Raw genomic sequence first — 26,858 nt, 5'->3', positions numbered from 1 at the left:
TATATATATATATATATATATATATATATATATATTTGTATGTGAATAAATATTGTGATAATAAACTAATATATGTTATAAAAACAACAACTGTGATTATACATACTAATATATGTGATAAAAGTACATTACACACTAATGCATACAATTCTGGAACATTCAGAACACACATTTTCACAACATACTGTGTTACTTGAAGCAAACTATTTTTTTTTCTTTAAATGGCTGTTTTCACTAACTACAACCCAGACGTTAAGAAATACCATTGACTGCCACAGAGTTGAATGTTAATCCATTTTTTCAAGAACACTACAAGATTATTATCACAGACCTGCCAACCCCAAGAATAACTCGTCAGTAGCGTGTTTGTATAAGTTAAATGTAAGTAGCAAATGCCATTTGTCAGCAGTTTAAAACACAGACATGTGTTGATAATGAAAGACTGGCTTTGTGATACTGATACATATATGGCGCTTATCTTTTGTCAGAGACCAAGCTCTAAGCACTTTACATACATGGAGTCATTTGCACAACAGGCTGCCTATGTGGGTAGAGCTGACTGACAGCTACTACTGGGCGCGCATCATTCGTTTCCTGTATCATTCAATCAGGTACACATACACACACATTTTACGTGTGTGACATTTATTTACCTCGCCATGTAAGCAGCCATACTCCGTTTTCAGAGGTGTGCATGCTGGGTATGTTCTTATTTCCATAACCCACCCAGTGCTGACATGGATAACATGCGTGTTTGATCTTAACGTGCGTGTTTGATCTTCTGCGTGCGTATACACATGAAGAGGGTTCAGGCACTAGCATGTCTGCACATATGTTGACCTGGGAGACCGGAAAAATCTCCACCTTTTACCCATCAGGTGTGACTCGTATTGAACTCAAGACACTCGGGCCAGAATCCAGCTCTCTAAGTATTTGACCACCACACCCGTTATCATATGCCCTGCTTTGATCCCACTCTTGCGTCAAACATTTCACTATCGGTGTTGTTCTCGCACAGCTGTATCACCTGGTGGTGTTGACAGAGTATGGCTGCCTACATGGCAGGGTAAATAAAGAAAATAAACTGTCATACACCAAAGTAAAAATGTTTCATGTGTGTGTGTGTGTTGTGTATGTGTGTGTGTGTGTGTGTGTGTGTGTGTGGCTGAAACATGACTGAATGATACAGGAAACTAATGATGAACGCCCCCAAGACAGCTGTCAGCAGCCTGTTGTACAAATGACTCAGTGTAAGTAAAGCGCTTAGAACCTGGTCTCTGACCGTGGATAGGCGCCATGTAAGTATCCATATATAAGGTTTTAAAAAAAAAATTATCATCATCACCATTGTCGTCGTTGGAAACATTTTGCCAAAACAACTTTACAGAATGGTCTGCCACACTGGGTGGTATATGGTGCTCCATTCAACTTCACGAGGAACAATGCAAACCATATTTCAGCACGGACTCTTCTTCTGCGTTCGTGGGCTGCAACTCCCACATTCACTCGCATGTACATGAGTGGGCTTTTAATGGTATGACTGTTTTTACCCCGCTATGTAGGCAGCCATACTCCGTTTTCGGGGCTGTGCATTCTGGGTATGTTCTTGTTTCCATAACCCACCGAACGCTGACATGGACCACAGGATCTTTAACGTTCGTATTTGATCTTCTGCTTGCCATATACACATGAAGGGGGTTCAGGCACAAGCAGGTCTGCACATCTGTTGACCTGGGAAATTGGAAAAATCTCCACTCTTTACCCACCAGGCGCCGTTACCGAGATTCAAACTCGGGACACTTTAACCACTCGGCTATTGCGCCCATCCAGCATGTATTGTATCTAGTTCTTTTCGTGAAATATTTATGCAAGTGATAAAAACAACATTAACAATGCATGGTGTTGCTGCAGTGCACTGCCGATTCCAAAAATGGTGATATAACTTCCATTCAACATGTGTTGAATGAGAAGTTACAAGTTATGGCTGGCCGAAATTTTGAAAAGTAAAACTGGGATTGAAAAAAAAAAAATCTGACCATACCATTTTCTACATGAGCATAACAGCATCGCAGAATGCACTTGACCGTTGCAAATTCCACTTCAGAGTGTAATGATATTACTGTTATTATCATTATTATTATTGCACTATTGTTACTATTGTTATTATTGTAATATTGTTGTTTTTTATCATTGCAACTTACTGCCCAGCCGACCGCCAAATCAGGCTGAAAACATTGTCAGTACAATAAAACCCTGTAGGATGAAAATGCTTGTCAGGAAATGCCACGACCAACAAGTACTGGGCAGTTCAAAACAAGACAGGAGAAAGGTGGCGGAATGGTTAAGACGCTTATTGTATTGTACTGTATTTCTCTTTTTTGTCACAACAGATTTCTCTAAGTGAAATTCGGGCTGCTCTCCCTAGAGAGAGCGTGTCGCTACACTGAGAGCGCCACCCCCTTTTTTTTTCCCTGTGTGCAGTTGTTGTTTTTTTCCTATCGTACTGGATTTTTCTACAGAATTTTGCCAGGGACAACCCTTTTGTTGCCGTGGGATCTTTTACATGCGCTAAGTGCATGCTGCACATGGGACCTCGGTTTATTGTCTCATCCGAATGACTAGCGTCCAGACCACCACTCAAGGTCTAGTGGAGGGGGAGAAAATATTGGTGACTGTACCGTGATTCAAACCAGTGCACTCAAGATTCTCTCACTTCCTGGGCGGAGGCGTTACCTCTGGCCATCACTCCACATAGCTGCCAAAACTGTGTTCGATAGATACACACAAAGGAAAGGGGACACTTCAGCTACTTGCAGGTCTGCACATTTGTTGACATGGGAGCTCAAAAAAAAAAAAAAAAAAAAAAAAAAAATCTCCACCATTAACCTACCAGGCGCTACAGCTGGGGTTCAAATTCAGGACCCTAACACTGAGAGTCCTAATCATTCAACCACTCGGCTTTTGCACTTGTCTGTCGATGATGCACACAAACTGCCATTTTAGTTAGTTGGGGTTTTTTTTCAAGTCATTAAAAAAAATGTTGCTGCAGAGCTGAAACTTTCCAGTATCGTAAAGGATTAAGCCATGAAACATTGCATTCGCAGAATGGACAGGAAAACCATTTGTACAGACCCAGGCTTGGACACGCAGTCGACAGACCTGGAAGAATTCGGTGAACAGTTCATCTGTGTGGCGCGCCCCCCAATGACTCTTCACAGAACTGGGGGTGAAGGAGGAGAAGGAGAAGCAGCCATGAAGTGACACGAAGATGAGCGAAGATAGCCCTGGGCAGGAATGCACGAGTGACCTTTGCAGCGCTGTTTGCTTGAGTTAAGAATGTTCCCAGATATGTTGAGCTAACGTTGAATTCAGGGACCGCTGCTACATTTGCCCATGCAACCCACCCAGGTCCCGCCTGCAAACCGTGGCAGTGCAGGGTCTCCCTTTGCTGGTGGTCCCATGGCAGCGCTGGCTTCTACTGTCACTGGTGATCTCCACCCAAAGCCCGCAGCTCCGGCACTGGCTGCGTTCCAGAGGTGTCACCTGTGTCATTAAAACTAGAGAGTGTCACCTGTATCATCAAAACTCGAGATGTCACCTGCACAATAAAACTAGAGGTGTTATCTGCATAATAAAACTAAAGGTGTTCTCTGCACCATAAAACAAGAGGTGTCACCTGCATCATAAAACCAAAGGTGTCACCTGTATAATAAAACTAGAGAGTGTCACCTGTATCATTAAAACTCGAGATGTCACCAATATCATAAAACTAGGTATGTCACCCATACCATAAAACTAGAGGTGCTGCCTACATCATAAACTAGAGGTGTCACCTGCATCATAAAACCAGATGTGTCGCCTACATCATGAACCTGAAAGTATCACCTATACCATAAAACAAGAGGTGTCAGCTGCATCATAAAACTAGAGGTATCACCTACGCCATAAAAGCAGATGTGTCACCCATATCAATGATAAAACTAGATGTGTCACCCAGACCATAAAACTAAATATGTCACCATACCATAAAACTGAAGGTGTAACCTACATCATAAAACCAGATGTGTCACCTAAATAATAACATTAGATGTGTCCCCCAAACCATATAACTAGATGTGTCATCTGCATCATAAAACCAGAGGAGTCACCTGTATCAGAAAACTAGATGTGTCATCCAAATAATAAAACTAGATGTGTCACCCAAATCATAAAACTAGACGTGTCACCTACATAATAAAACCAGAGGTGTCACTTGATTATAAGACTAGATGTGTCACCCAAATAATAAAACCAGAGGTGTCACCTACATAAAAGAACTAGAGGTGTCACCTGTATCATTAAAATTCTTAACGTCACCTACATCATAAAACTAGGTATGTCACCTACATCATAAAACCAGAGGTGTCACCTACATAATAAAACTACAGGTGTCACCTGCATCATAAAACCAGATGTGTCGCCTACATCATAAACCTAAAAGTGTCACCTATACCATAAAACAAGAGGTGTCACCTGCACCATAAAACTAGAGGTGTCACCTACGCCATAAAAGCAGATGTGTCACCCACATCAATGATAAAACTAGATGTGTCACCCAGACCATAAAACTAAATATGTCACCATACCATAAAACTGAAGGTGTCACCTACATCATAAAACCAGATGTGTCACCTAAATAATAACATTAGATGTGTCCCCAAAACCATATAACTAGATGTGTCATCTACATCATAAAACCAATGGTGTCACCTGCTTCTGAAAACTAGATGTGTCATCCAAATCATAAAACCAGACGTGTCACCCAAATTATAAAACTAAAGGTGTCACCTACATAATAAAACCAGAGGTGTCACTTGATTATAAGACTAGATGTGTCACCCAAATAATAAAACCAGAGGTGTCACCTACATAAAAGAACTAGAGGTGTCACCTGTATCATTAAAATTCTTAATGTCACCTACATTATAAAACTAGGTATGTCACCTACATCATAAAACCAGAGGTGTCAACTGCACAGTAAAACTAGAGAACTCATCTCAGTGCGTGAGAAACTGACATCAGACTGTAGACCTCCTCTTGAGTTTAGTGGCATGGATCCAGAGTGGCGCAGTGGGTCATTAGCTGATTAACTAATTTGGAGAGTATTCATACCTAAAAAATTCCATGAAAACCTATTGTCCGAATGCCTAAAACCACGTAGGTTTAATAGGAAGCTGCTCCGTAAAGCAACTGAAACCCCTCTACACTGAAAATCTAGCCAACTACGACGACACTCACCTCATAGGCTTCATACCCGTGTTCTTGGGTAAAGGCCAGGTAAAACTCAACCCGAGAGCCCTTCAAGAAGGGCCGTGTGGTCTCAGTGCGTGCTGGCACGAAGAACACCTCGATGGATCGCCTGTTCTTCTTGTCTTTGGGGCTGGGAAAGTCCATGACGATGAGGCCTCGAGCTCTGGTGGGTTTTCCCTTCACCGTTCCTTTACACACTGCCAGCTGGGATCTGGCTGTGGCTGCAAACCATGGAAGCACCGAATCAGCATGGGTACAGTAGCATGCGCTTGCCAAATTCTAACATTTGAAGCCGACGATGAGGCTACAAGATCTGGTGGGTTTTCCCTACACACTGCCAGCTGGGATCTGGCTGTGGTTGCAAGTAATGAAAGCACCGAATCAGCATGGCTACGGTAGGATGTGTTTGCTAAATTCTAACATTTGGAACCCGACTAAAGTTTCGAGGCTTGACAGGCCGCGTGCCTCGTCTCTGTCTGTGAGCCACCTTGCGACAGGGGCTGGGTGAGGTCTAAAGAAAGAAAAAGGGGGGCAAGGGCTTGTCTGCATAGGCTATTCAGTAAAAAGAAAGAGACTGTTGATCCGTGATTGAGTTTTATGAGGACATCTAGTTAAAACGCCTTGACTGCCAGGGAAAAGACACCAACATCGTATTTCAAGCCGTCAATCAATATCCAGAACAATCAGCCAAAAAACTGAGAAAGTGGTAACGAGATATTCTACCCTGGATCAAACGAGTGAATTTTCAGCCTTCCACAGTTATTGCCCTTCTTTTGATGATGTTGTAGCACTTACCTAATACGACTTACCTAATGACATAACGTCGCATGCGATTTGGGTTTTTAGTCAATTGTATTTGATACCGGAAGCGTTGCTATGACCACGTTGTTCAACGACTGTTTTAGCGAAGTTGATTTGAGAATGTTTTAGTTTTGTTATTAAATGTTTTAAACGTTGTCCGGCGTCCGTGTGCTGCTTCATTGGTGACCCCGACGTGAGTAGAATCTAACAGTGACCAGCTAATACCAGCTACGACCACTTGTATACTCCCAAACACAATTACTTCAGACCAAGGCCGTCAGTTCACCAGTGCGCTGTGGCGAGAGCTGAATATGGTGCTCGGAATTAAACCCCAAACTATCACAGCATACCACCCCCAGGCCAACGGCATGGTGGAAAGGTTTCATCGCAGCCTCAAAGCTGCTCTCAAAGCTCGCCTCAATGGACCACGCTGGATGGATGAACTACCGATCGTGATGCTTGGCATCCGGACAACGTGGAAAGAAGATCTTGATGCTGCTCCTGTTCTCTTCACTTATGGCACAAACCTCCGAGTGCCTGGCGATTTCCTTCCACCCCCATGTGCAGACAAAGTGTTCCCTTCCAGTACTTTCGTCCAAGAACTGCAAGAAAAACTTAGAAAACTTTCCCCTCCCCCCCCTTCCCACCATGGATCATCAGCGTCGTACATTCCCCAAAACTTGCAGTCAGCGGATCAGGTGTACCTTCGACATGACGCACACAAGGGCCCATTAGTGAGACCTTACGATGGACCTTTCCCTGTATTGACCCGTGCTGAAAAACACTTTGACATTTTCAAAGATGGAAAGGCTGTTCGCGTGTCACTGGATCGACTCAAGCCTGCTTATTCCCCACAAACTTTTCCCAAAACCAATCAGGATTCCTGTGTGTCTGAACCACAGGACCCTCATGCTCCTCAGGAAGATCGCACTGCCAAAACGGGTGATGCTGCCGGATCTGATCGCGCTACCAGATCTGATGATGCACAAGGCAACATTCCAGCACCTACCCAGTATCCTTTGTCAGATGCTCCGGCACCACAAGTTACAACTCGCACAGGAAGACTGGTGCAGAAGCCAAAGAAATATCGAACATTTTACCGACTCAGCCGAGTCTGAACATTACAACATAGAACAGGTCGAACAGACATTTTCTTGTTCCCCTTATTAATGATACCTGAAAGACTCAACCAAGCTTATACTTTCCAAATGATATTGGACAGTTGTTAGCGAGTCTATCCATTATATTACTTGTTTTATTTTGGTACGTTTGAATTCAACGCAGTGCGCCGTTCTGGGGGGAGCCCTGTAGCACTTACCTAATACGACTTACCTAATGACATAACGTCGCATGCGATTTGGGTTTTTAGTCAATTGTATTTGATACCGGAAGCGTTGCTATGACCACGTTGTTCAACGACTGTTTTCGCGAAGTTGATTTGAGAATGTTTTAGTTTTGTTATTAAATGTTTTAAACGTTGTCCGGCGTCCGTGTGCTGCTTCAATGTCATCAGTGACGTTACTATGGACGTAAGTGCTCCGTCCTCAGGCAGTCAATGAGTCTGAATTAATGATTGTTGTATCGTTGCATCTTCAGCCACAGGTAACCGCTGTGCAGTCGTTTCTCTTCATGAGACACTGATCCACATTCGATCCACAGCGGATGGTGGCTTAGTGGTAACCCGTCCGCCTTGGACGCCAGAGAATGCAAGTGCATGGGATCGAAATCCACACACGTCGGTATTTCCCTCCCCTCCACTAAACCTTGAATGGTGGTCTGGACGCTGGTCATTCGAATGAGACGATAAATCGAGGTCCCGTGTGTAGCATGCACTTTGCACACGTAAAAAACCCCATGGCAACAAAAGAGTTGTCCTGGCAAAAATTCTGTAGAAAAGCCCACTTTGATAGAAAAAAAATCAACACTTGCATACAGGAAAAAAAGCGTGGTGCTGCACTGAGGAAAGAACGTCACAGGTTCTTGTATTGGCAGGAGGAACTTTCGGAAGGTAACAGTCAGAGGAAGAACGGAGAGTTCTTAGAGGGAGCGTTAGCGCTGATGACGAGAGAAAGATTAGCTACCGGTCCAGTGGAGTGAAAAGCAGAGATGCAGCTTGATCATTTCTTGCCTCCATCACCAGTCCAGTCCCCTATCCCTTGTGGACAGACAGAGCAAGACAGAACAGGACAGTGCGGAGTTCACAATGTAAGCTGTCACTATTTTGAATTTTGCATAAACCATATACACATATGCGCGTACACACACACACACACACACAGACGTGCGCATAGACACAAATAGATATAAACACACACAGACACACACACACACACACACTGAAAATCCGGGTGACAATTATCACGATAACACACACACGCACACACACTGAAAACCCGGGTGACAATTATCACAGTCACACAATTATCACAGTCACACACACACACACATACACAGTGAAAACCCGGGTGACATTTATCACACACAGACACACACACACACACATTGGAAACCCGGGTGACAATTATCACAGTCACACAATTATCACAGTCACACACACACACACACACACACTGAAAACCCTAGTGACAATTATCACACACACACACTGAAAACCAGGGTGACAATTGTCATACACACACACACACACACACACACATTGGAAACCCGGGTGACAATCATCACACACACACACTGAAAACCAGGGTGACAATTGTCACACACACACACACACACACACATTGGAAACCCGGGTGACAATCATCACACACACACACTGAAAACCTGGGAGACAATTGTCACGCACACACACGCGCACGCGCACACACACACACACACACACACACGACCACACACACATTGAAAACCCGGGTGACAATTAACGCACCCACATACACACATACACACACACGCGGGCACGCGCGCGCGCACGCGCACACACACACACCGAAAATCCGACAGACCACGAACCACATCATCCACTTCTCACCAGTCAGCCGGTGGTTGTCCAAAGGGACGTAACCCCGAGAGAGCAGTCGTCTGATGCCAGAGCCCTCGTCTTTGCCCAGCCACTCGCGGGGGTGACGGGCCTTGGGGTCAGCCCTGCTCTGCTTGTACACGCCGGCCTTCAGCTCCAGGGCATCCGCCAGACACTCCTCGTTACCTGTGTGAAGGGGTAGTGTGTTGTAGTGTGCTGGGCTGTGTTGTGTTGTGTTGTGTTGTACTGTATTGTGTAGTGCAGTATTGTGTTGCGCTATGCTCTGTTGTGCTGCATTGTACTGTCTTGTATTATTCTGTGCTGTGCTGTGCTGTGTTGTGTTGTTTTGCGCTGTTTTGGATTATTTCGTATTGCATTATTTTACCTGGTGAGCGCCATATCTTACCTGGAGAGCACCAAACCTTACCTGGAGAGCACTGTACCTTACTTGGAGAGCACTGTACCTTACCTGGAGAGCGCAGGACCTTACCTGGAGAGCACTGTACCTTACCTGGAGAGCGCAGGACCTTACCTGGAGAGTGCCATACTTTATCTGCAGTGCACCAAACCTTACCTGGAGAGCACCATGCCTTACCTGCAGAGCACCATGTCTTACCTGCAGAGCACCAAACCTTACCTGAAGAGCGCCGATCCCTACCTGGAGAGCACCAAACCTTACCTGGAGAGTGCCATACCTTACCTGGAAAGCGCTAATCCTTACCTAGAGAGCGCAATATCTTACCTGAAGAGCACCATACCTTACCTGGAGAGCACCAAACACTACCTGATGTGAGCAGGGTCTTACCTAATGAGCGCAGGGCCTTACTTGGAGAGCGCAGGGCCTTACTTGGAGAGCGCCAAACTTTACCTGGAGACCGCCATACCTTAAATGGAGAGCACCAAATCATACCTGGAGAGCATAGGCCCTCACCTGCCTGGAGAGCGCAGGACCTTACCTGGAGAGCACCAAACCTTACCTTGAGTACCATGCCTTACCTGGAGTACCGTGCCTCACCTGGAGAGCGCAAAACCTTACTTGGATGGAGAGCGCAGGTTCTTACCTGGCGAAGTGGAAGTCCCCAGGCCCAGAAGGGAGAGCAGCACAAAGTGGTAGAAGATGGCCACAGACGGTGTCCTCTCCATCAACCGATGCCAGCGACGGACATCCTCCAGCACACTCTCCACTGAGTATATCTGCCCCAAGAGAGAGAGAGAGAGAGAGAGAGAGAGAGAGAGAGAGAGAGAGAGAGAGAGAGAGAGAGATACGGATACAGATTTATTCATCAGGCCACAGCCCCTGTGAAGGAGTACACAAACAACATTTGTTACGTCGCATTTCTTTGAATAAACACGAGAAAACCAAAATCACATAAACACAGATACATTTGCAAAACATACTACGAGGTCGCAATTTCTCTAAACTTAAACGCTTTGTGCAGGAAAATAGACAAATTCCATATATCATTTTGCCTCTTGGACGACATCAGTAAGCACAACTTGAATGTACAAGGTTGTCGGAAATATCTAGCTGGAATATATCTTTCTCTTAACCCTTTAAGAGCTGAGCAGCTCAAAACAAAATGCACTTCGTCTGAGAGAGAGAGAGAGAGAGAGAGAGAGAGAGAGAGAGAGAGAGAGAGAGAGAGAGTTTCAGTAGCTCAAGGAGGCGTCACTGCGTTCGGACAAAACCATATACGCTACACCACATCTGCCAAGCAGATGCCTGACCAGCAGCGTAACCCAACGCGCTTAGGCCTTGAAAAAACAAAAAACAAAAAAACCCCCCAAAAACAACAAAAAAACCCCGGGGGAATAAATAATAGATAAGCTTGCATAAATAAATAAATAAATAATAATTATAATATAGAAAAAGGTAGTAGTAATAATATTAGTAATACTAATAAAATGATAATAATAAAACATAAATAAATAAATTAATAAGACAACAATGGTGATAAATAAGCAAATAAATGTAAAATATGAAGACACACATTCACACATACACCCACACATGCATAACAGAAATGCACCAGACATGCAGTTTCACATATATGAAAGCACAGTCAAATACATATAAACGTACATGAGCTCCAACACACACACACACACACGCATTACCGTGCACCTCCTCTACCCCCCTCCTCCACACACTCATTTCTAGTCTAAGTATCGCAGCTTCCACGGCACACACACACACACACACAAACACACACTCACAGAGATGAACACTTACTTGTACAAGCACATATAAAAGCACAGTCAAATACATATAAACGTACATGAGCTCCAACACACACACACACATTACCTTGCACCTCCTCTACCCCCTCCTCCACACACTCATTTCTAGTCTACGTATCGCAGCTTCCACGGCACACACACACACACACACACACAAACACACACTCACAGAGATGAACACTTACTTGTACAAGCACACACACATACGCCCATATCTCCCACCCCCAACCCCACACACGTACATACAAAGATATATATATATATATATATATATATATATATATATATATATATATATATATATACACGTTCCAATATCCTGTTGCTCCCACAGTGTAGGCATGCATACACTCACATACCTCATCCTCTACCCCACCTCCCCCCGCACTCCCACCTCCCCTCACACACACACACACACACACACACGTACACATATCTCTCCTGACACTTGTGTACAATTTCACTCTCGCGCATTCACAAACGCACTTACTTGTACAAGCACACACACATACGCACAAACACACACAGCCGCCACTGACTGGCCGCAAGAGGGATGGGAAAAGATCTGTGATGCCAAGAACGTGGCGTCTAGTGTGTTGCTCGGTCTATTGTATTTGGAAAGGCCCACAGAGACTCTGTTCCGTTTTGAAGAAATTTGCGCAATGTTGGTTTGGAAATGATGCCGATATTTGTTTGATTTGCAAAGCATCGTGCTCTACCTTTCATGTTAGATTTGCGGCCGCTCCCTCTCTCTGCTTCTATTTCTTTGAGGCGATCGATGGTGTGATGGCCTTGTACCTGTTCTTTTTGGTATTCTTTGACTTTTCTGAGGATTTCCGATTTTCTTAGATGTAGGCCGCTCGTTGGTGTTGCGTTACCAGCAAGTCTGTCAGCTCGCTCATTTCCCTTAACACCTGCATGTCCCGGGCAGTATGACCATGTGAGTTTTTTAATCTGAAAGTTGCGCATTGCGTTATGCCACTCTGGGCTTCCCATTCCGTTTTCAATTTTCTGTATGAGGTTCATTGAGTCGGTTAGAATCATGGCATGTTGGTTTCCGGGCGTATGGAAGGACGATAGCCACTGGAGGGCATGTGTCACAGCTTCAACTTCCATCGTTAGGCTGGAGGTTGTGACTTTGTAGGCAGCATTCTCTTCCCAAATTGTTTTTCCATTTTGTTTCGCAGTGAATCCCCAGCCAGACTGGTCTTTGGTGACTGAGCCATCTGTGTATATGATGATGTCCTCTTCTTTACTGTTTTCTTCTATAAGCAGCTTCACTTCCGCATCAGTTTTGCCCTCTGGCCATTCCCGACAATGTCTTCCTAGAGTGGGTGAAATGACTGTGTTGAATAGATGGTTGAGGTTTTCGGGGTTTTTCTCCCATTCTTTTGTTTCTTTCAGGTCTTGAAGTCGGCATACTAGCTGGATTGTGTCTTCTGCTTGCCCCATCCATGATCTTCCTCGTCCTAGACGGCTGCCTTCTGGTTCTTTGACTGCGTCATGCAGTGGGTTTTGAGGGTTTTCTAATGCTTTGAAGTAGGTCTTGACCTGTTCTAACTTGTTTCTGGCCTGCACTGAAGGAAGGTCAAGCAGGTATCGCATGGTTTCTGTGGGCGTGTCTTTTGTTGTTCCAAGGATCAGCCTCATAGCTTCATTTTGGACTCTTTCTAATTTTAGGAGGTTGCTTTGAGACGGTGTTGTTAGCCCAAGTCCGTAGTCGATCACACTGAGGACGAGTGATTGGTATAGCAGGAAGAGGTGGCGTTGTTCAATTCCTTTGGTTGCCATTGCTTTTAAGACTGAAAGGCCCTTTTTGCATTTGAGAACAGTGTTTTCCGTATGTTTTCTGAAGGTCAGCATCCTGTCGAAGTATATTCCTAGGTAGCGTAGGCATTCAGTTTTCTCAATTTGAATCCCATCGAATGACACAGAAGGTGGTGATTTGCTCGCGGTTTTGTTGTTGAGGGTGCACAGCAACGTTTGGGCTTTCGCTGGATTGATGGAAGATCCTGTGTCTTTGCACCATTGAGCAATATTGTTTGGTTGTTTCTGGACGGCTTCAGTTCTTTCCTGAGCATTTTTCGAAGTTTTGAAGACCAGGCCGTCATCCGCAAGGGTAAGCACCCGAGCAATTCCATTGTTGTTTAAGTCTGCAAGGCCCTTCGTGTAGACATTGTAGAGGACAGGAGAGAGTGGAGACCCTTGTGGCAGTCCCATGGATAGTTTAGAAGGTGCAGACATCCAATCTCCGAGGCGTAGGACGACGGTTCTTTCCTGAAGCGCTGCTGCTATCCATCTTGTCAGTGTCAAACTTACTCCATACCTTAGTAGCAGCTCCATGAGGTGCGCAAACTGGACTTTATTGTAGGCATCTTCAAGGTCAATTGCTACTGCTAGTGTTTCTTCTTTTCTTTGAAATCCTTCATACACCTCATATGCAAAAGCAGCTGCATTTTCCCATGTGGACTTGCCTGTTCTGTAACCACCTTGATTTGAAGGGAGAATGTGCCTGTGTTCAAGATCCCTTGCAAGTTTCCTGGCTATCATGCATTCCATGAGCTTTCCAACAATGTTTTGCATGGTTAGGATCCAGTAGCCGCTTACCTGACGATGGTCCTTTCCTGGTTTTGGTATGGGTTTTAAGAAGCTGTGTGTCCAGTCCTCCGGCACCTGTCCATTGTGGAAACTGTTTTGATATAGATTGAAAAGTTTGCTTCTGTCTTCTTCCGATAGCTCCTTGATGTCTGAGTAACGAACTTTGTCTGGGCCAGGAGCCGATTCTTTCTTGCATTTAGCTATTGCCTCGTTTAGATCATCCATTGTCAAATCATCATCAGGTCCAGTCTGCATAAGGGTTTGGTTTAACTCCTCAACATATTTCTTTTTCTCATCTAAGTTTCTTTGATCACTCTGTTGTATGAAACGTTTGAGCAAGGCAGATCCTTTTTCTTCATTTGTCTTAAGCTTGGTTCCGTCAGTGTCTAACATGTCTGGGGTTGTTGTTGTGCACGTTAGAGAGAACTGAGTTGAACTGAACTGAATGAATTTTCTGAGGGTAATACTAATAGATTAAGCAAAACCGTGTTTTTTTGCCCAACCAGGGAAAACAAAGTAAAAAAACAACAAACAAACAAACAAAAAAAAAGCCATGTACATAATACATCACGAACACATGAATAATAAATTAACATATACAGCACAGCATTACAGATAAAAAGATCTAGAAAGAGAATCAAAGAGAGAGAGAGAGAGAGAGAGAGAGAGAGAGGGAGAGTGAAGGGAAGAGAGAAAGAGAGAAGTGGAAAAAAGAAAAAACGAGAGGGGAAGAGATAACGGGAGAGATGAGGAGAGAGAGAGAGAGAGAGGGGGTGGGGGTGGGGGTGGGGGGGGGGCGAGAGGGGAGGGGGGAAGCTACAATCATAAACACTTGGCTCAATATTCTGACATGTCTTTCAACTCAAATTTATAATCAAACTGGACGTCTCCCGTTATAATGAAACAGGCGAACGATTTAATACACGGTTCATACACGCACATACACACACATGCGTTCACACATACATATGATAATGTGTATTCGTGTTTACATAGAGTAACATAAATCACACCCTCCCTCCGCTTTTTCAAAGTGGAGAATAAAATCATGACTAGCAGACAAGCACATCCATTCACACTGACATATGAACACACGCACGCAAACACCCACCTCCACACAGAGAAGACACAACACAACCCACAGCCCCAAACCATCCTCAAACCCATTCTTTCTCTCACCTTTGGGAAGCTGGGATTGCGGATTGCCAAGATCCAGTCTCGGTAGTCCAGCTCCAACTTGTCCTTGAGGATGTGGTTACCGCCCTCAATCTTTAAGATGTCCTCCAGAGTGTCCACCACGTAGGTTATCACATCAGTGGGCATGCTGTGGTTCTCCACAAACACCACACCGTCCTCACAGGCATACTGCAGCTTTTTGGCCGTGACCTTCAGCCTCAGACGGGTCACTGGGTCGTCCTCGGCCAGCGTCTGTATCTCTCGGACCAACCCCCTGAAGGTTGAGTTGAACTGTTTCATCCTGCTCTGCAGCTCACCCCAGGTGCCTTCATCCAGCAGGGTGGTGTTGAAGCACTCCGTGAACAGGTCCTGTATCTCTACAATGCTGGTTTTGATGAAATGGTACTCCGTGCCAGCACTGGTCTGCTGCTGGGATTGCAGCACCGCTGACAATCCTCCCGGGACGATCCGCCCAATGAAGAGGCACACCCGAAGCCGCACGTCAATTTCACTGAAGTAAGGCAGAGGTTCCCTCATGGCAGGAAGGGCATAGTATCGGCAGAATAAAAACTTCTTGCAGGCTTGTTCAGCGTCTTCGATAACGTCACTGAAACTGGCACCAGAGAAGCTTGATAATTTTCTCATAATCTTTCTTTGGAAGAAGCAGCCGTACATGTGATATATGAAGGCCAAATCATTCCCGCTGTGCTGCTCAACTTGTGAAGCCATACGTACTGCGTCTGTGAAGTTCTTTTCCGCTTCCTCTTCCTCATCCGGTCTGCAGAGGGAATAGAAACGACCCAGGTGAGCTCTGCAGTTGGCGTCCTCTGGACAAATCTCACTCAGCTTCTGAAGAACCTGAAGACGCCCATGGTAAGGAGCTTCTGAATCAAGGTCCATCAAGATGGCGGAAAACTGTGATTTCTTCTTGGTCTCTGTTTCTTCATCGACCATTTCTGTGACGTCGCGCATAATGAATGTCTTTGTGAGCACAGACTGTAGAGCAAACGAAGCACTGCCAGTAGTGCCGGCCACCTTATCCAAAAAGTCAAGACAAATGCTCTTCAGGTTTTGCTTCGCAGCTTGGCTGAGGTTCTCTGTTCCACTTCTTTGTCCACCAGCGTTCAGCATTTGTTCTAACATCTCGAGGGCGACGGTGTAGTGCATGACGCGGATGTAATTGCGTTTGCCTTCATTCACGTCACGGACAACAAGCATCTGCACGGGGAAGGGGAGATCATGAATGTCAACGAAGGCACCCGTGGACTCTCCGATGTTGCCGATGAAACAACAAGGCAAGGAAACCTGAGCATAGTAATAGACGAGAGCCAGGTAACAAAGGCATTTTTGCCAATGGCTTGAACAACTCCCCAGATACCCTCTCACGTAGGCTTGCATGCCTCGGAACTCGTAGTCAAAAACGGTCAAGCCGTATTCAAACATCTGGTGACCCTGACGGTTTTCTTGAACATCAGTGTCAAGCATGTGCAGAGCTCGTTTCTTTCCCTCGTTGTCGCAATGATTCTTAAACTGAATGACAAGATTTCGCGACTCCTTTCTGGTGACCAACCCTTGAACATAGAACTTGTTTTTGTGCTCCACTACCATTCGTTTTGGGTCAATTTCATACGGATATCTCTTCACCTGAATAAAAACAACCATGCAATGTCCGACCTGAATACGTAAAAACTGTAGCTTCTGTTCCTCTTCTCCATCAAAGAGAGCAACGACAGGCATATGCGTCGAGTTGGCCAGGAACCGCAGTCTTTCAGCGACGTCTTCAACAGTGGATCCTGACCTCTGCTTAACATGAACGCAGGGCGTAGTTTCGTGCAAGTTAAACAGAATCCGCTGAGCCATTGTGGAGCCTCCGGACCCAGGGGCGTGCAGAATGTGGATGACACCCCCTCTGAATCTTTCCACATACTGCTTGATGATGTGCTTGGTGATCTCGCTGGAGTGGCAGCGCTCAATGTCAAAGCACGTTGATCCCATGTCGTATCTCGCCAACCAGCTGAGGGAACCACCCCGGAAAAAATTATTCCCTTCTTCTTGTAAGTCTTCTGCTGTCATTTCTTTGTGGGTGTATGGATTCTGCAAGTAGAGTACTTCAAAATCCTGAGTCAGCCAAGCAGCGTCCTCCACTCTGACATCAACCGATGCTGTCTCCCCAGGAAGCTGAAACTTAAAGACTCCGCTGTCAATGCTGCTGAACATTATGTCAACTTCTGTGCAGAAGTCTTCAAGGTTCACCTCCACTTTCCTGACGCTGCCTTCTGATTCCTCCATGATGCTCTGAACTTCAAACGAATTTCTGTCAGCAGCTCCATTCTCAGTGAAACAAAGGAAAACTGACGGATGAACGTTAATCCGTTTCTGCACTTCGTGGAGGAATTTCTGCATGCATTTCATCTCCTCCTTGGAGTCTGGCCACAAGACGAGAATGGAGAGGACCGTGTAGTCCTGGCTCAGCCGAGCAAGCTCTGCGCACAGTTTCTCCAGTTTGTCGCACACCTTCCGGAGCCACTGCATGGGGGTCAGTTCTGACAGGTTGCTGTCAGGAATCTCCAAGCGGCCACGGAGACTCCACCACTGCGTGCCCCTCTCTGTGACGGCGGCGTGAGGGTCCATCCAGCTGAAGACTCCGGTGCTCCGTTTCTGCTTCAGGCCATGCTCCATGTAGGCCAGCAGGCCTGTCTCCCGGCCACACACGTCAAAGTCGTACACGGCGATCCACGGCACACTGGACAGGGCGTCCAAGTTGGGAGCTGTGCGGGACAGAGTTCCGCACATCAAAATGAAATGTCCTTTCCCGAAGTGCTGCACAGCCTTCATCAGCTCTGAAGGAGGCCTGGTTCTGGTTTGACTGCCGCCTCCTCTGTCAGTGTCGGTGGGAGCGGTATGCGGATGGCATGATGGTGACGTGCATGGCTCCTCTGCTGAGTTAGGAGAGGGGGGCATGCTTGAACTGTCAGATCCATGCTCTGAGATCTGGTCATAGCATGCAGTGATTCTCTCCGTGGGTTTACTGCCTGTGTTTAACATCCAATCCTGTGACTCACACTCTTCTGAAGGGTCTGTAAAGTGCCGTACACGTGATTGCATGAACCAGGAACAGATTCTTCTCACATGTTCATCGCTCATATCAGATCCAGCAGCAGCTGTATTCTTCCCTTCCTTTCTGAACCACAACTGGTTCTTTGTCAGGTGAGGTTTCTTCTCATCGCTTTTCACAGTGCTTGGCTGAATGCAACTAGCACTTTTCTCTATTTGAACAATGCCAACCCTTTTGCTTTCAAACTCTGTTTCTGTGTACTTAAACTTGGGTGGAAAGTCGAACATCTTCCACAGAAAGATCTCGTCATAAAAACCTTGTTTCCTGGCAGATTTCAGTCCCACAACTTGGTGTGGAGGGTTGACGAGAGGCTTGACACCAAGAACGATGAAGGCAAGGTCTCTGTCAGGGCTGTTCCAGAGACTGACCACATCAATGGTAAACTTCAAAGGGTTCCCTGTGTAACCTTCATCAGATACTTTGAATACCACTGTGTCACTGGGCTTCGTCCAAAGAAGAGTTGTAAGTGTAGAGTTACCAGACGGCTCTCTGCTGGCTTGAAACACAAGCCCAGCGGATTTGGACAAACCTCCACGGCTCTCATCGGCAATACAAGACTCATGGAAGGAGCTTGCCTTTCCAGGGAGCACCTCTTGTGTTGCAGTCTGTCTTTCAGGATCCAAAGCCGACTTGAGGGAATCCTGCTGTGGATTCATATTTCGTTTTGGTTCCGAAGTCAAAGAGCTCCGTTCCAGGGAAGTCTCTTCGGCTTCAGACTGATGTTTGGATGGTGAGGTGGAGCCCATCTTCCTCCTCCATGCTCCTTGCAGTGTCGTGTTTATGCTTGACTCATCTTGTTCTTGGTACTGATGGCTTCTGTTCCAGGAGTCATCAGGTGATTTTCTGTCAGTCACCGAACTGGCTCCCTCTCCAGGGCTGTGTACCACTCGAGACACAATGAAATCATTACCATCAAATACCACTCTAAAGTGCTGTGAATGGTTGTCGAGAAACTCTCTGAAAGTAATGTGGAAATGCTCTCCAAAAGACACAACGCGTTTTCCTTTGACTTGATGCAACTTGGAGCACAGCTTCTCTTCTAAGGTGAACAGTGCTTCTTTGCGCCCTGGGCAGTGGTACAGAATCTCCTTCAGAAGAGCCACGACCAAGCTTTCTGGACAGAGGTCCTGAATGCCGCTTTGTTCTGCCGCACCTGAAGAGGAACATGACAGCTCCTGTCAAGCTACAGCTTTCCTTTCCCTAAGGGGTACTTTTCAAGGTACCCCTCTACTTGATGACACAGCATTAGAGCTGTGAAACGCTCATGCTATAGTCTGACATTAAACGTCTAACCAACATTCGACACTTTGACTGGGTAATGGGGGTGGTGGGGGAGGATCGGGGTGGGGGTTTGGGAGGGCGATGGGGGCTCAGCTATCAATTCAAGTGATCAGAATGGATGCATCTGTATTCACTGAACGTGGAGGACTGTTGCACTGATGGATCCCCCCTTCCATTTGAATTGAAGACAGAACAGTGGTTACCCTTATCACATGCACTTCCTGCATTTAACCCGAAATGCTTAATGCATTTACGGTTCACTGTAGAAAACACGCAGAGAGCGATAATGTACAAGATGCAGTTCATACTGATTACCGAATAAACGTTATTTACATACAGAGAATACATATATGCATGCTCTCTCTCTCTCTCTCTCTCTCTCACACACACACACACATACACACACACATACACAGGTACACGCGTGCACCAGAACGTCTCCTCCTTACCGCCATCAAAGGGCAGGCGGCTGGTCACCGTGACATTCTGTGTGGTCAGGATCACGTTCTTGGGTTTGTAGATCGCCACTCCAGGTGGGCTGTCACCTGTCACACAGTCACATCAACAACCATCGCTAGTAAAACCGGGGCTGGCAATATGGTCGAAGCATTGGACTTTCAATCTGAGGGTCCCGGGTTCGAATCTCGGTTAAGCGCCTGATGGGGGTTAAGGGTGGAGTTTTTTCCAACCTCCCAGGTCAACGAATGTGCAGACCCGCTTGTGCCTGAACCCCCTTCGTGTGTATACGCAATACGAAGATCAAATACGCACGTTAAAGATCCTGTAATCCATGTCACCGTTCGGTGGGTTCTGGAAACAAGAACATACCCAGCATATACACCCCCGAAAACGGAGTATGGCTGCATACATGGCGAGGTAAAAACGGTCATACGCGAAAGGGCCCACTCGTGCACATGCGAGTGAACGTGGGAGTTGCAGCCCACGATCGAAGAAGAAGAAGTATCGTTAGTAAGATCAGGCGTGGCAAAATGGTCGAATTAGACTTTCATTCTGTGGGTCCTAGGTTCGATCCTGGTACCAGCGCCTTGCGGATTAAGGGTGGAGATTTTTCCAACCTTCCAGGTCAAGATATGTTCAGACTTGCTAGTGCTTCACCCCTCACATGTGTACGCACACACGAAAAAGATTACACATGTACGTTAAGAGACAAAAAAAGAAAAAAGAAAAAAAAAAGTTAAAAGTCTGGTGGGTTTAAAAAAATACAAACATATCCAGCATACACACCCCAGAAAATGGAGTACGGCTGCCTTCATTATGGCGGGGTGAACACGATCGTAAACGAAACAGGCCACATGTAGATAGGATGGAATGGGGTGTGACAGATTAATTTCCCATTTTTACTATCTGCACCAAAGACATGCAAAATAAATATAACTTCCATGCTTAGCAAAAGAAGTTCCTTTTTGAAGAAAATATGATAAAAATGACTGCTCTTGTTGTTGTGTCAGAATGTCAGATCAAAGTGCCAATTTTGGACAATAAAAAAACAACAAACATATATAACAGTAAATGCAGTTTGCATATAATTTGGCTTTAAAAAAAAAAATTTGTGCCCATTCCAGAAGTGCAATATTGTTTTAAACAAGATGACTGGAAAGAACTGATTTTTTCCTATTTTTATGCCTAATTTGGTGTCAACTTACAAAGTATTTGCAGAGAAAATGGCAATGTTAAAGTTTACCACGGACACACAGACAGACAGACAGACACACACACACACACACACACACACACACAGACAATCGAACACCGGGTTAAAACATAGACTCACTTTGTTTACACAAGTGAGTCAATAAAAACTAGTCACCGTTTCAAGCTTTCCACTCAAAGTTTAAAGAAGTTCCAGAGTTTGAATTCTAATACATTCAAATCCGATAAAAAAAATGCTCATTTCTTTCACACCAGCAGTCAAGGAACACGTGTTTCACGGTGATAGGCTCATCACAGGGAATACATCGAGGGGTCTCCTCCCCCTTCAACAAATAAGAATGAGTACTGAAGAAAAGTGTGCCCATTGCGCAGTCTGTACAGCACAGACTCCTCCTTTCGATTCTTCACCACTTGGTGTTTACCCCTTCACAAAGAGCCATGGCCTTTCTTGAATAAAACATGGTAATCGTTATCGCAAAAGAGAAAGGCCAAAGAACATATGGCAAAGAACAGTCGAAGGAGAACTCAAGACCATGAAGCACACCTGGAGTTATTCACAGACTGGCCCAATACATACAAGAGTGGCGGTTCTTCGTTGCTGACTGACATGCCATTGGCCATAAAGGGCAGTAAGCAAGTAAGTAAGTATTTGTATTACTCTTTTTGTCACAACAGATTTCTGGATCTGGATCTGGATGCATACGTCGCATGAGCCTCTGTGAGAAATTCGGGCTGCTCTCCCCACGGAGAGCGCGTCGCTACACTAACAGCGCCACTCACTTTCTTTCTTTTCTTTTTTTTTTTGTTGTTGTCTGCCTGCAATTTTATTTGTTTTCCTATGGAAGTGGATTTTTCTACAAAATTTTGCCAGGGGACAACCCTTTTCTTGCCGTTGTCTGCCTGCAATTTTATTTGTTTTCCTATGGAAGTGGATTTTTCTACAAAATTTTGCCAGGGGACAACCCTTTTCTTGCCGTAGGTTCTTTTACGTGCGCCAAATGCATACTGCACACGGGAACTCAGTTTATCGTCTCATCCGAATAACTAGCGTCCAGACCACCACTCAAAGTGTAATGGAGGGGGAGAAGATACTGGCGACTGCCGGTGTGAATAGAACCTGACCAGTGCGCTCAGATTCTCTCGCTTCCTACGCGGGCGCCTTACCTCAATGCCAGCACTCCATTGTAAGTCAGTCAGTCAGAAAGAAAGTAAGTAATCATTTATCATTCAAACACAAAATTACGGCTCACTTTTCGATCCACGGGCTTCAGCCATTCCTGCCGCGTTCGTATCGTCAGCTGTAGACATCGGCCATGAAAATGGGGCTGTACACACAACACAGCAATTACAATGAATGTGTGTGTGTGTGTGTGTGTGTGTGTGTGTGTGTGTGTGTGTGGTGTTGTCTCTCTCTTTGTGTGTGTGTGTGTGTTTGTGTGTGTGTGTGGTGTTGTCTCTGTGTGTGTGTGTGTGTGTGTGTGTGTGTGTGTGGTGTTGTCTCTGTGTGTGTGTGTGTGTGTGTGTGTGTGTGTGTGTGTGTAGTGTTGTCTGTGTGTGTTTTCTAGCGCGTGTGTGCGACTGTAGGTGTGTACAATGTTAGTGTGTGAACTGTGTGAATGAACAGTGAGCTGCATGAAAGTCTTCATGAAATAAAAACGATTTGCCATTATAAATTCTATCTGCTGCACTGAAGTGCAGTTGGTAATGGGTAAAAATGGTCCAACATCTTCAACATATCCATGAATGATGCTCCAGTATAAATGGCTGTACGGACCCACACTGAGGTGTGTGTGTGTGTGTGTGTGTGATTATATATACATATATACAAAATATATCTTTCAGTCTTAATTTCTTTCCCATTTCAAAAAGAAAACAAACAACAGCAAGATAACTCTCAGTCCAAGATACTTAGCCTCCTTCTGGAGGTGCCAAATAAGAGCTCTTACAAGTAGTACCTCGATCCCCCTCTGGAAATTCTGCGCTAGAAAATTCCTCTTTTCTGAAGCTTCTTCTTTCTGCTTTCTTTCCTTTTTTTCCTCTTACTTTCTGCAAATTTCTTGTCTTTTCGCTCATAAAGGGCATATGAATCACCAGGTGAGAGTTTCAGTTTCCAGGTGAGAGATGTGGCAAAAATAATCCACTCCTCAGATATCGGGATATATCAATAAAATAATTATGGTGCTGTTATGACTGTCCAGGATGGTTAAAGAAGATACCATGTATAGGCTTTTACGGCCCTTGGGGCAGTGAATTTGTATCCACTGTGCCTAGGGCTTGGCTTAGGAAGGCGGGGGTCAATCCTACTGAGTGTAGTTGTAAGCAAACTTATTTTCCAGGCTTCCCCTAGCCCCCTCCCCTCCTCCTCTCCCTCGCACCACCTTCACAGTTTCAGCAGGGTTTCTTGCAGTATGGTGAGGTTCTGTTTTGGTGGTTTACTGTCTCGTGATGTGTGTCAGCCGTGGCCGGGTCCGTGAAAAATGCACATGTGGGTAATGTCCAATTTCAGCATCCTAAATTATTGCACCTATTGGTTACATTTCCATGGTTTGTGGGACCACAAACGCAAAAAAAGCAAGATGGTGGCACGTTAGTTTAATTATTGAATCCGCATCAAAATTGGGTAAAATAACGCACAAAATTAGAATTTGAAACCCAACTAAAATGGGTTACAACATCTACTAATGGTAATATTGTTTCATACACAAATTGCCGGAAAAATAGGTGCAATAATTTAGGATGCCAAACTTGGACTTTACACTTATGTGACACTGGTGGTGACGACCATAATGAAGTAGAGATTCAAACCAACTGTTCTGCGGGGACAGAGGATCGAGATATCCTGCACTGCTGTATGAAACGCCACAAGTCAGGCAATCAACTCACAGAAATAAGTACTTGTGCTTGATAAACATTACTGTGCGCAGCGCAAGCATATGCTTTGTGCCCATACGCGTGCGCACGCGCTTAGTACACACACACACACACACGCACGCGCGCGCACACAAGTTTCAAGTTTTAATTATCCTTTCACTCCTATTGGAGTATGGAGGATTACTGCAAAATACTCATTTTCGTGCCCATAACAAACATTTCCAAATACACAACAATGTCACATAAAGTTGAGAAAACACAAATGTCTTTTAACTCCAAAAGTATAACTAGGCAACATTTGCAAATCTAATCATCTTACTTACAGCTAAAATGACTTTTTTGCCTCCTTTGAGCATATTACAAAAATTAAAAACCGATTTTGGAGACAAATATTTTTTAGGAACATATCTATTTCGTAACTGATCATAATTGGGACATTCCATTACAAAATGAAACTCATCACCAATCACAGACATGTTACAAACCTTACAAAATCGTAACTCTCGTGGTATGCCTTTGTGTCTCCCTGTTTCTATTTCCAGCTTATGATTACTACTTCGAAATCTGAAGAAGCTGATAACATAATTATCAGGCATTTGACTTATATATTTTTCTCTACCAAATCCACTTTTGAAATTTCGATAAAACAAACATTTACTACTGGCCTCTAGAGCATGTCTCCATAGATTTTGAAAACTATCTCTCAAAGCAATGTTGACATTCTTGCAGAAAGATTCCCTCTCCAAGAAGAATTGACCATCCCAAACACAGTCATACCCTGCTTCTATTAAAATTTGTCTGATACAACTCATCCATTTTGAAGAATAAATACCATTTCGATATAAGTCAAGTAATATCAAATATATTTTCCCAGAATATTTTTCTGTGTTTGATATTACTAAGCTGGTCCAAAATCGAACTAATCTCATTTTCACTAACACACTAATTGGATAAATACCAGTTTCTCCATAAACAATTTGGGTCATAGTATTTCTGTTCAGTTTGAACAAGCGTTTCAAAAATTTCAATTCTAATTTTTCAAGTATATCTACATTTTCATAACCCCATATTTCTGCACCATACAACAAAATAGGTACAATCATAGACTGGTACATGTTCAGAATGACATGTAAAGGTAAATCTTGATTTCTGGCTGACTGAAGTAACGAAAACATAGCTTTTTGGCCCTGTTCATAAATCATTTTTTTAGCTTTATAAAAAGTTCCGTTTCTACTAAATTCGATGCCAAGATATTTAAAAGAATCGACAACATCCAAACATGCATCACCAAACTTAAAAACAGGCTTTAGCTTGTTTGTAGAATTAAATATCATCACTTTAGTTTTCTTTACATTGACCACTAGTTTCCATTCTAAACAATATTTGTGAAAAACATTGAGGGACTGCTGTAATCCTTCTTTTGTCTCTGAAAGTAAAATTGTGTCATCTGCATACAACAGTACAAATAGTCGCATGTAATTATCTAACTCTGAAATGTTAACATTCAATAAAAGATCAACAGATGGACTCTTATGCTCAGTCAAATACAACTCTAAATCACTGAGATACAGAGAAAAAAGCAAAGGCGAGAGATTTTCTCCTTGTCTCACACCCTTACAAATGCTAAAGAAATCAGATTTTTCACCATTTAAAAACACACATGACTTAATTCTATCATACATGTTCATTATGACACGCAAAATTTTACCATTCACGGCTTCATGAACAAGTTTTTGCCATAACCCACTTCTCCAAACTGAATCAAAGGCTTTTTTTAATATCAACAAAAGCACAGTAAAGTTTCTTCTTTTTCATGGAGAAAATATCAATAAGTGATTTCAAAACAAACATTTGATCTAATGTAGAATGGGACTGTCTAAATCCTGCTTGGGCTCCTGAAAGTATATTGTTTGTATTGATATAATCAGTCAGTCTAGCATTTAACACTGTAGTGAATAGTTTTCCAACACAGCTGAGCAAAGTTATCCCCCTATAATTATCACAGTCAAGTGTATCACCTTTGCCTTTATACAATGCACACACACACACACATGTCCGTCGCGAAAACAGCCTCCTGCGATGTACCAATCCACACACACACACACACACACACACACACCACGCGGATCAGTGCAGCCCAATACCGAGAAAATCTTAAATGAAAGCTGAAACTTCTGCGAACTTCGAACAAGGCCGTCGCCATGTTTGCAAGTCACTGACCTGTTTTCCGCAGTTCATAACCATCCACTGAAAATAACGCCTCGACTGACAAGCCAGTTAATTATATTACAGGCCTTTCCCTGCTAACCACACGCAGGATGCTCCAAAGAACGTTGATTTTCATTTCTGCTGTCAAAGTGCTTCGAAGTGAGTTTGAAAAAAACCAAAATAAATAAATGGTACTACAACAAGAAACTTACGGTACATGATAAATCAACAGCTGAAGCACAAGTTGAACAGGGTTTATCCTACTTAGATTTGTGGATAAATTTCAAAGCAATGTTTTCGTCATTAAGGACACGACGGAGTTATTAAAAATTTAAAATGAAAAGAAGAAAGGTCGCAGCTCTTGTATCCAACCTGCCATGTTCTGTGCTGTGAAAATTCCATTGAACAAGAGCGACATGCAAGTGTCGAAAGTGTCGTCTGCTCACAATTCTTTTTCAGAGTCGTTAAGTGGAAGCAAGAATCACAGATTCAAACAAATTCACGTACACGCACCCACCTTTTGTTTTTGAAGAATATGTACGGCAATTTTCTTCAAATCAAAATAATGCGTTCCACCACTGGAACCTCGAACCCAGTCGGGGAATTTTGCCAAACCTTCAACTTTATGAAAGC

At 44.3% G+C, this 26,858-nt stretch overlaps 1 protein-coding gene across 2 annotated transcripts; it reads right to left on the bottom strand.

The window, feature by feature from the left end:
* Positions 1–26,858, bottom strand: LOC143276772 (uncharacterized). Of its 2 annotated transcripts, none has more exons than XM_076581408.1 (8): positions 26,743–26,858; positions 22,397–22,471; positions 19,925–20,020; positions 15,083–19,347; positions 10,126–10,258; positions 9,077–9,250; positions 5,278–5,510; positions 1–3,543 (listed from the first exon to the last, which is right to left on the bottom strand). In XM_076581408.1, the coding sequence occupies exons 2-8, from the start codon at positions 22,452–22,454 to the stop codon at positions 3,382–3,384; spliced, it is 5,121 nt and encodes a 1,706-aa protein (XP_076437523.1). In that variant the 5' UTR covers positions 22,455–22,471; positions 26,743–26,858; the 3' UTR covers positions 1–3,381. The 2 variants fall into 2 exon arrangements, with proteins under 2 accessions (XP_076437523.1, XP_076437524.1); XM_076581409.1 differs by having other exon boundaries at positions 22,397–22,444; positions 26,743–26,829.

This window comes from Babylonia areolata, chromosome 33 (genome assembly GCF_041734735.1).
Source record: "Babylonia areolata isolate BAREFJ2019XMU chromosome 33, ASM4173473v1, whole genome shotgun sequence".
Classification (NCBI taxonomy): Eukaryota; Metazoa; Mollusca; class Gastropoda; order Neogastropoda; family Buccinidae; genus Babylonia; species Babylonia areolata.
The sequence above is the reverse complement of the archived record's forward strand: the minus strand, read 5'-3'. Positions and strand labels throughout refer to the sequence as shown.

Coding starts and splice junctions, on each gene's coding strand:
- LOC143276772 (XM_076581408.1), bottom strand. CDS start 22,454: ATGTCTACAGCTGACGATACGAACGCGGCAGGAATGGCTGAAGCCCGT. Junction 10,259..15,082: donor GCAATCCCAGCTTCCCAAAG/GTGAGAGAAAGA, acceptor CTCTTGGGGCAG/ATATACTCAGTGGAGAGTGT. Junction 5,511..9,076: donor GGACAACCACCGGCTGACTG/GTGAGAAGTGGA, acceptor CATGGTTTGCAG/CCACAGCCAGATCCCAGCTG.